This window comes from Hemiscyllium ocellatum, chromosome 8 (assembly GCF_020745735.1).
Source record: "Hemiscyllium ocellatum isolate sHemOce1 chromosome 8, sHemOce1.pat.X.cur, whole genome shotgun sequence".
Classification (NCBI taxonomy): Eukaryota; Metazoa; Chordata; class Chondrichthyes; order Orectolobiformes; family Hemiscylliidae; genus Hemiscyllium; species Hemiscyllium ocellatum.
The window spans coordinates 34,732,052-34,741,973 of NC_083408.1; the positions used below are offsets into that span (position 1 = coordinate 34,732,052).

A 9,922-nucleotide genomic window follows, 5' to 3' on the forward strand; every position below is an offset into this window, starting at 1 on the left:
GTGGAAACAAGCCCTTCGGCCCAACAAGTCCACACCGACCCGCCGAAGCACAACCCACCCATACCCCTACATTTACCCCTTACCTAACACTATGGGCAATTTAGCATGGCCAATTCACCTGACCCGCACATCTTTGGACTGTGGGAGGAAACCGGAGCACCCGGAGGAAACCCACACAGACACGGGGAGAACGTGCAAACTCCACACAGTCAGTCGCCTGAGTCGGGAATTGAACCCGGGTCTCAGGCGCTGTGAGGCAGCAGTGCTAACCACTGTGCCACCGTGCCGCCCACAAGCTGTAGGACTTGAATTCATAACCCCTTTTTCCAGTTGGTTTCTTGCATTCTAATTCTGATGACTGCAAACAAAAAGCTTCAACTAGTCTCCTTTTATCGTGTGAGTCTTTTTCACGTTAAGTAGCCCAGTGGAACCACAGACTCCTTAGCACAATTGGTGTGAGGGGTTTATTGATTACGGAGGCCAGTTAGTATTGAATTTATTGCTTGAAATCTCTCTGGAAAGTTAATACTAAATTTGTTCATTGGCATTTCAATTGCCTTTTGTCTATTTACTGTGAATACATTATACTTAATAAAAAACATAAATCAAAAGCAATTATGTTTTTCTTAAGGTGAAAAAATGATTACCATAATAAACCTAGGCAAAAGAATGGAGGGGAATCATAACTCAGGGTGGTATAGTGGTTCAGTGGTTAGCACTGATGCTTCACAGCACCAGGGACCTAGGTTCAATCCCAGCCTCGGGCAAGTGTCTGTGTGGAGTTTGCATATTCTCCCCATGGGTGGGTTTCCTCTGGGTGCTCGTTTCCTCCCGCAGTCCAAAAATGTGCAGCTTAAGTGGATTAGCCATGGGAAATGAAGGGTACAGGGATACAGATGCTCTTTGGAGAGATGGGCTGAATGGCCTGCTTTCACGCTGCAGAGATTCTATGATTGTTGCCTGGAATGAGTTGCCGGATATACATGAGTGAGTTTCCCAAGAAGTGGACATGTATCGCTGTTGCGGGAATTTTAACTCTCATTGTGCTAAAGGCCTGTTAGATTTGGCTGACATTTTTATTCGTTCTGTAATTTCCAGGTAAGAGGAAGCTACATATGAAATATCAAGGAAGACAAGGATAACACCCAGCAGAGGAGCATAAATATCACCACAGAGATATTGGAAACTGTTTCTGTGCTGCCAGTTCAACGTAATTCTATTTGAAATGTCAGTTGTGTGTTAGCTGGAAGCCATATCACTCGAATCACTGCTGACAAAATCTGAACTCTATCTTGTGAAGCATTGATGGTGTTCACATTAACAGATCTCACGACTGGCAGATACCTTTGTCTGTTCCTGGCTGTTGGCAGTAAGGTTACCTGCTGGTACGGATATTGCTGCATACTTCTATTAGTTTTGACAATGACTGAGAGCCTGAAGAGGAAGAAATGGAGGCATGTCTGTGGCAGTGAGTTATACCATTGCCTTCTCCCTGTCAGATTAACATCTCTAAATTTCATTGTAATCCAGATGAAAACATTGAAGCCAAGATTAAAAAAAAGATGATTTTCATATTTCTGACAGACCAAATTAATGGAATCAAACAAGGAAATACAATAAGATTGTTAAAATTGTGGGAAAGTGCCTATTTCTATATAGCACCTCTGCAAATCTCAGGACGTCCCAGTTCTTCTGACAGCAAAGACTTCTGAAGTTGTCTTCACTGTTGTGGAGAAATGCAGTATCTTATTGTGCACAGCAGCAGCCTACAAAACAGCAGTGACAATGACCCAGAGTGTTGTCCGATTTGAAGGAGATCTATAGCTCTAGAATCCCAGCCCCCCCCAAGTCATCTTCAAACTGGTGCAATGGGACCTTCTGGTGTCTTGTCCTGCCAGTGGTGGCCCCTGCTTGATTGCTGGTTCCAATCTCATTGACCAGCAGCTCACTAGGGCAGGCCATCCCATCTCTGAGGGGGGAAAACTGTGAGCCCTTCCCATTCTGGAACAAGTTGAGGTCACCTCAGTGCTTTCTCAACGTGGGGCTGTGGGATTTCAGATCGGGTTGTTAGCGGGGTTTAACACCACCCCTCCAATTCTTTCCAACACGGAGGCAAGAGCACGATTGGCTGAATCACATTCATTTGAAACAAGTTGTGACCGATGACCCAGGTTTTATTGTGAATCAATGAAAAAATGCAAACAACGAGCTGAGGACCCATCTTTGTGCAGACAACACGAGCCAAAATCAAATGCAGAGTTTTAATAGCGTTGATTGTATTAATGATCATCATCTCAACCATAACATATTCTTCAGCTACGTGGTTTTGTATATCTTATTTATCCTTTGATTACTTCAGTATCAGGCCTGTGGTGTTTGTCAAACAAATAAGGTTAATTTTGCTTCAGCAAATCAACTTGGTTTTCCAATAATCTCCCTGTTAGACAAATCACAGACAGCCAAAATAATGTCTTGCAGTTCAGAAAGTGACAGGGTTAGAGTGACTGACAGTTTTCCCAGTAATGGCAAGGACAGTCTGAGAACGTAAAACAAACAAGCACAGGACCTTGAAATCATGTGGCTCCGGGTTGAAAATTAAATAAGTGCTTTGCTCTGCCTTATTGTTCGTCCTTTACAAACAATAGCTTAACAATATGCTTCGTAAACCCCAATAACTGATGGCTGCTTATTAAAAGTGGTGGTTCATTCTTTAATTCTTTGCACAATTTCACATCTTTGACCAATGAGGGTGCTTCATCACTGCTGTCAAATCATAGAATCACACAACTGGTTTGATGCAGGAGGAGGCCATTCAGCCCATAATGTCTGCAATGGCTCTTGGAACATTTTAACTTAGTGCCAACTTTTGCCTTTTCACCCAACCCTGTTTAAAAAGAAACAATCATCCAATACCCTCTTGAATACCTCACTTCCAGGCAGTGCATTCCAGACACTAATTACTTGCTGTGTGTAAGGGGTTTTCTAACCTCGCGTGTACAAAATTTGTAACATGCTTCAGAACGAACCGCAACAGTTTCAGATCTGCTCGAGTGTGTCTCTCCCTGTTCTGCTTTGTCCAGACCTTTCCTGATTTTGAAAACTCTATCAGATCCCTTCCTGGACTTCTCCAAGAAAAAAAAACGTATCTCCTCTTTCTAATCTACCCTCGACACTGGATCGATCCTCGAGAACCTCTTCTGTATGCTGGCTAGTGCATTCACATCTTTCCATAGCGTGGCACCCAGAACTCTGCACAACATTCCAGGTGAGATCTATCCAATGTCTCCTGTGATTTCAGCTTAACCTCCCTACTCCACTACTCTATGCCACTACTTACTGAAACCTGAATACTGTATGCTCTCTACCTGACATTTAATAACTTATACACATATACATCCTGTTTTCTCTGCTCCTGAACACATTTTAGAATAGTCCCCTTTCCACTGTCTCTCCATATTCTTGATATTCCATTTACACTTCATCTTTCCCTTATCCATCAATGTGTCTGCTGTCCTTTTGAAGTTCCACACAGTCCTCCTCAAAGAATTGTAGAATCTCTAGAGTGGGGAAGCAGGCCATTCAGCCCATCAAGTTCACACATCAACCCTCTGAACAACATCCCTCTCAGACACACCCTCTAACCTATCGCTGTAACCCTCCATTTCCCATCGCTAGCCTGAACACCCTGGGACACGATGGGCAATTTGGCATGGGCAATCCACCCAACGTGCACATCTTTGGACTGTGGGAGGAAACTGGAGCACCTAAAGGAAACCCAAGCAGACTCCACACTGTCACCCAAGGGTGGAATCAAACCCTGGCCCTGTGAGGAAATACATCTAACCACTGAGTCACCGTGTCACACTAAAGTTTACAATTCTCATAAGTTTTGTCTCATTTGCAAACTCTAAAATTGTCTTGTGCACCCAAGTTCTTGATCATTTATGTATTTCATGCAAGTCAAAGTTGCTAACACGACCCCCGAGGAGTTCCATTATCTTTTTCCAGCCTGAAAAATACCCATTAGCCATTATTCTATGTTTCTTATTCCTCAGCTAACTCTGTATCCACTTTACTACTGTCCTTTTTCATTCTATAGTCTAACTTTCCATCCAGGACAAAGCAGCTCACTTGATTGGTATCACATCCACAAGCATCCACTCCATCCACCATTGCTGCTCAGTAGCAGCGGTGTATACTATCTACAAGATGCACTGCAGAATTCACCAAGGCTCCTTAGACAACACCTTCCAAACCCACAACCACTTCCATCTAGAAGGAAAAGGGCAGCAGATGCATGGGAACACCACCAACTGCAAGTCCACCTTCAAGCCGCTCACCATCTTGACTTGAAAATTTATCACTGTTCCTTCATTGTCAAAATTTTGGAATTTCCTCAAGGCATTGTGGACCAACCTACAGCAGGTGGACTACAGCAACTCAAGAAAGCAGCTCATCACCACCTTCTTAGGGATGGGGATTAAATGCTGGTCCAGCCAGTATTGCACACATCCCACGAGTGATAAAATAAAACCACAAGTCTCTTGTGTCCACGTACACCTCACCAATAGCCTTCCCCTCAGCAGCCCTCTCTGTTGCCTCTTCTAAGATGTTAGACAGATTTGATTTTCATTTAATAAATCCATGATGACTCTTCCAATCAACCCACATTTTTTTCCCATGTGACTCTTAATTCTGTTCCAAATGATTATTGGTTTCAGAAACAAAACCATAAGACATAGGAGAACTAGGCCATTTGGCCTAGAGTCAAGATTAGAATCCGAGGAGCAGGAAAATTGACATTTGAAAAGTTGATTTTCCTGTTCCTCGGATGCTGCCTGACCTGCTGTGCTTTTCCAGCAACACTCTAATCTTGACTCTAATCTCCAGCCTCTGCAGTATTCACTTTCGCTCATTTAGCCTTGAGTTTCCTCCCAATGATTTCATGATAATCCTCAACATCACGTTCCTGCCTTTCCTCCATAACCCTTGATTCCGTCCTTGATTTAAAATTCTGTCCATCTCAGCCTAGAACCCAGCCTCTATAGCCCTCCACAGTACAGACTTCCTCAGATTCACTGGTCTCTGGTGAGTGGGGGTGGAATTTTCCTCATCTCTATCCTAACCGGGTGACTCCTTTTCCTTTGAGTTTGCTTTCTGGTTTTAAACTCTCCCAAAATGGATAACATAGAGCCGTACGGCACAGAAACAGACCCTTCACAGTCCAACCAGTCTATACCGGATATAATCCCAAACTCAACAACTCCCACTTGCCTGCTCCCAGCCCATGCTACCCCCACCCCTCCCAAACCTTTCCCATTCATGTACTTATCTACATGTTTGCAACATCTGCTCTGTCAAGTTCCCTAAGAATCATCTATGTTTCGATGAGGTCACCTCGCATTCTTCTGAAAGCTAGTGAGTACAGTCCATTCATTCCCAGGAACAGCCTTGCCAACCCTCCCTGGACTGCCTCCAATGCCAATACATGTTTCTTTAGACAAATAATTCCAAACTGCTCCAGTTTCACAGCATTCCAGCTCTGGTCTGTAGGACAGGGGCAGAAAGGGGTGTGGGGGAGGGTAGGTTTGGAGGCGAGGTGAGGTGGGACTCACCTCAGAGGGTCTGGATCAAGGTTCCCTGTATTTGGTGGCTGGAGAACCTCTTAGTGTCACCTTGCTGCCGAGCTCCTTCCCAATCATCCCTACGGAGTGATCTCCACAACTCCCCGGCCCCACCCCATGACTCTGGTCTGGGATCTGTATTTGGACTTGAATGGGTATCACTGACCAGCAGCTCTTGGTGGTTTGGATTTTCACATGATAATCAAGCAGACGGTAGACCTCCATGATAAAGAGGTCATGTGGGCAGTTTCCTTCACATTGACAGAGAACTCCCTTCTCTTATCCATAAGGAAGATTCACCCACTGCTTGCAAGAGTTGCAATTCAGGATTTACTCATGATGTAAGCTGGAGCCTAACGTCAATGTGTTGTAAATGCTGGGGCAATAGTATGAGACAGCAGCTTCCAATAAGAATGATTCAAATCAACATTTCAGAAGTACTGAGCAATTTTCACTAGAATTACAGAAGTCCAGGATTAATTACAATTGTGAGTTGCAAGTGCAAAGGAAGTGAAGGACATCACATGAGATGTCACCAACCCTAAATGAAAAGGGTGATGATTCAAGGGCAATATGTCACATATCAAAACATGTTTCGCTATTTACCTTTCCACCTCCAATCTTCCTCCTGCCTTTAAAATTTGACAGAGATTTATGAAATAATTTAAATATTCTGTTCCGAAAATACAGCTGCACCTCAAAATATGTTTGTAAAACAGTCACTTAAACATGTTAATTCGTACATTAGAAAGTTGAAAAGTCTCACGTCTTTAGAACGACAAACCAATGCGCCGTCAGCTGTGGAAAATAAATGCATTGTGTTGCAGCCTCTCGTGGTGAGTTCAAGCTCGAGTTTCCATCCAAACCTTTAGTAATAGTTTGAAGAGTTTATGGTACCATTCCACAGCTCTGTTCATACCCTTGTTTTTCACATTGTACCTGAGATGTAGTAAGAGGCTGGTGACTGGAGACCAAAAGGAGGAGTGGGAAGTGAGATACAGGATGAACACAGATCATTGGCTGCCCATCCACACAACCTTTTTGGACAGGGATGGCTAAAGTCTGGCGTTGTCTGGCCCACCAACTCCTCTGCCCAGGCCCCCAGTGTGTTACGATGCACTGCTTTGCCACATTGTGTCATGTGTCCACTATTTCCCTCGTTGGTGTTTGGTCCTGTGGAATGGCTTGTGTTTCATGGATTGTCTGATTGTGCGGAATGGAGTTCTGCTGCAGTTCAAGGGCTATCGCGTTCTCTGGGAAATTCTTGACCTGCTTCTGGTACTCTACAAAAGTGCACGTCTTGGTCGCGATCGCGATGACGTTCTTACCGATAAATATAGTCGAAACCCGGCTGTCTCGAAACAAGACCATGTTAATGGCCCGGATGAATATTGTGACCACGTTGATGGTTACCAGACTTAAAACAGGGTATAGCATCATCTTTTGAGGGGCTATGTACTCACCTTGCATGCTGATCTCACTGAGAGATACACACGGCAGAATGAGCAAGAGAATATAGCAGTAGAAAAACATGAGGCCCTCTGCCCACATCGGAAGGCCAGACTTATGTGGCTCCCAGAGATTGGCCTGGATGTCCAAAATATCCAGCAAGTCCAAGGCTACCCAGAAGAGGCGTCCTCGCAGGTCTTCCTTCTTCCTGAAAGTCCTGACATAGTCCATGCTGTCCAGGGCGATCAAGATGAGGTACAGTCCAGGCACACAGATGGAAAGGAGTAGGGTCAAGGCCTTCCGTGCAACAGTGTCCGTGCTCTTCTTCTCAGCCTTATAGTTCTGAAATATAAAGTAGAGCTTAATCTCGAGGACAAATATGTACAGGAACCAGAGGATCATGGCGTAACCACGCTTGGCGGTCTTCACCTCGGCTCCAACCCAGACAGCCACGTACCGCAGCACGATCAGGAAGCAGATGTCTCCGACCAAGACAATGATACAGACGCCAATCTTCCGAGGCCCCTGGTTCTGCTCCACCAGGTAGGCGTCCATGAAGGCCATGCTGCTCATGATGACGATGGTGGAGAGGCAGACGTGCCGCCGGTCTGGTGGTGGCAGCACCATGTTGGTCCGTCAAGGTCCGCCCAACACTCCAAGGGGGTCCTGACCGACTAATGAACTAGACAGCTTAGCCAAAGCGTCGCAGCTCCTACAGAGTAGGATGGCTTGCATGAAGCCGACAGCCTCCGATTCTGTGCTCTGAAAGGAAGACGAGTATTTCCTCCAATGTCTGATCCTTTAAAGATTCAGTAACGTTAATGAGCAACTTCAAACCATCCACAATCCTACTGCGTGCGGGGTGTATGTTTCTTGGCTAAACCAATGCTCCGAGGTGCTGTGCACTTCAAAGGGAAAGCAGTGCACAATTTCAAATGGAAGAGGTAAACAGATCACAGGAATCCATTAGCCCTGGTGAAAAGCATTATACATCTGATCTGTAGACACAAGCTAGGATTAATGACTTGGAATGTTTAATCCAGGAGATGGTGTACCCATTCAATGCAGTGAGAGCGGAATTAGCCTGAGATGCATTCCGAACTGATTGATCACCAATTTGCAGACGGAGTGTGCAATGGGCTGGAGTAATTCATCAGCTGCATTCTGTGCGCTGGAGCTGTGACCTTCCACTCTGCTGCACGGCCTGTGCCATTGTGCTGATCATTGTTTACCACGAGGGCGAAGACCTCCTCTCTGGAATCCTGATCCTGGTTTTCATCTTGAAATCCATCTCCGCACTAATTTGAAACAATTGAATGAGCTCTGGGAGAAATGGGGTTGGGGAGGAGAGAGAAAAGAGAGAGAGAGAGATTAGTTAGTGTTGAAAGATTGTCCTGGCTCATGTTCACGATGGGTAGACTGCTCGACTGCTAGTTCAGCAGAGAACGGTGCACAATTTTGAAAGGGCTAGGTTTATGAATAGGGGAGGTTTCCAGGATCTGGTCGGCATGGACGAGTTGGACCGAAGGGTCTGCTCCCATGCTGTACATCTCTATGACTAAGACTCTACAGCTTCCACAAATAATACACAGATTTAAAAGTCCCTGGTCTTTGAACAGACTCTAAATCTTTTGTCATGCAGCCTGTGGTGCTTGGAACTGGTAATATTTCAAAGGATGTCTTAGGGTCTGTCCAGGGCAAGTTACACACAGGATGGCCAAGACACTTATACATCTGACGTGGTAGCGCTGGGATCCACCAATGAGATAGGATAGGAAAAGCAGAACAATGCACCATTCAGAAATGCAAGGCTATCATTCATTCCCCAAATACTGCAAATATCAGCAATCAGATTTCTAAATCAGGGAGAATGGGAGACTGATGACACATTCAGTTGGGGCTGGAAGACAGGTAACAATATTACCCCTGCCTCTCAATGCAGCAGAGTGACAGCCATGAGCTAGAAACTCCTCAGAAACTGTTCTCCACGAAGCTGGCCTGGAAATAGGAGAGGAAAGGGGGGAATGGGTGGGTTACCACTTTGACCACCTGTTCTTGATCATTAGCCACAGCTTTAGGTTGTGTCACTTCATCTGTCCCAAAAGACTGGATATATCCTTCAAAGATGTCACCCATTTACAGGGCTCTCGACAGTTTGGTCATGCAAGTGCTGGATAATGTTTGTGGATCAAGATGAATGAACACTTGTTACGAGACTATGAGCATTTTCCTCACTAGCCTGGTAGAAAAGCAAAATTCATAGCATTCAGCACACCAGGCTCACGGCCTTCAATACAACATTTTCATATGTTACCCTCCAGAAGTCTTCTTTAATTACTAATCGGAATGTGATTTCCCTTAACCATGAGATTTCCCAATGAGATTCGGCTGTCAGACCAAAGTACACCATCTTGTTCTTATTAGCATGCCTGCTGTATCATACTGTATTTGATCACTTTTGCCTGTATCTTTCTAATTCCAAAGCCAGTGACAGTGAGTGGCAGCTTTAAACTAAACACATTCCTCTCTGAGGAACCCCAGCGCAGCTCCTTACAGACTGAACGAGACATTGAAAAACAAACTTGAACAAGATAAATAGGTCATTAGAGATCAGGTTCTGAGAACGCAATATAGAAATGGTAGCATTTAACTCACAATAAACTGGGTGAGGTCCAAATAAGTTCACTTAAATAAGCATCCCACTCATAATCCTCCAATGAAAAGGATTACATATTCTTCCAGCTTACTTCATACATCCCAAAAATCCCTATACATCCTCCAAGGGGTCATCCATTTACGTTATAATCAGGCTGGTTATCTCCACTGCCTTCTTCTGGAGTTTACTCCAT

The 9,922-nt window shown here is 44.7% G+C and overlaps 1 protein-coding gene across 1 annotated transcript; it reads right to left on the minus strand.

The window, feature by feature from the left end:
• Nucleotides 1–6,761: 6,761 nt before the first annotated feature.
• Nucleotides 6,762–7,700, minus strand: LOC132817824 (transmembrane protein 121). The gene has a single exon (XM_060828326.1). The coding sequence runs from the start codon at nt 7,698–7,700 to the stop codon at nt 6,762–6,764; it is 939 nt and encodes a 312-aa protein (XP_060684309.1).
• Nucleotides 7,701–9,922: the final 2,222 nt, after the last annotated feature.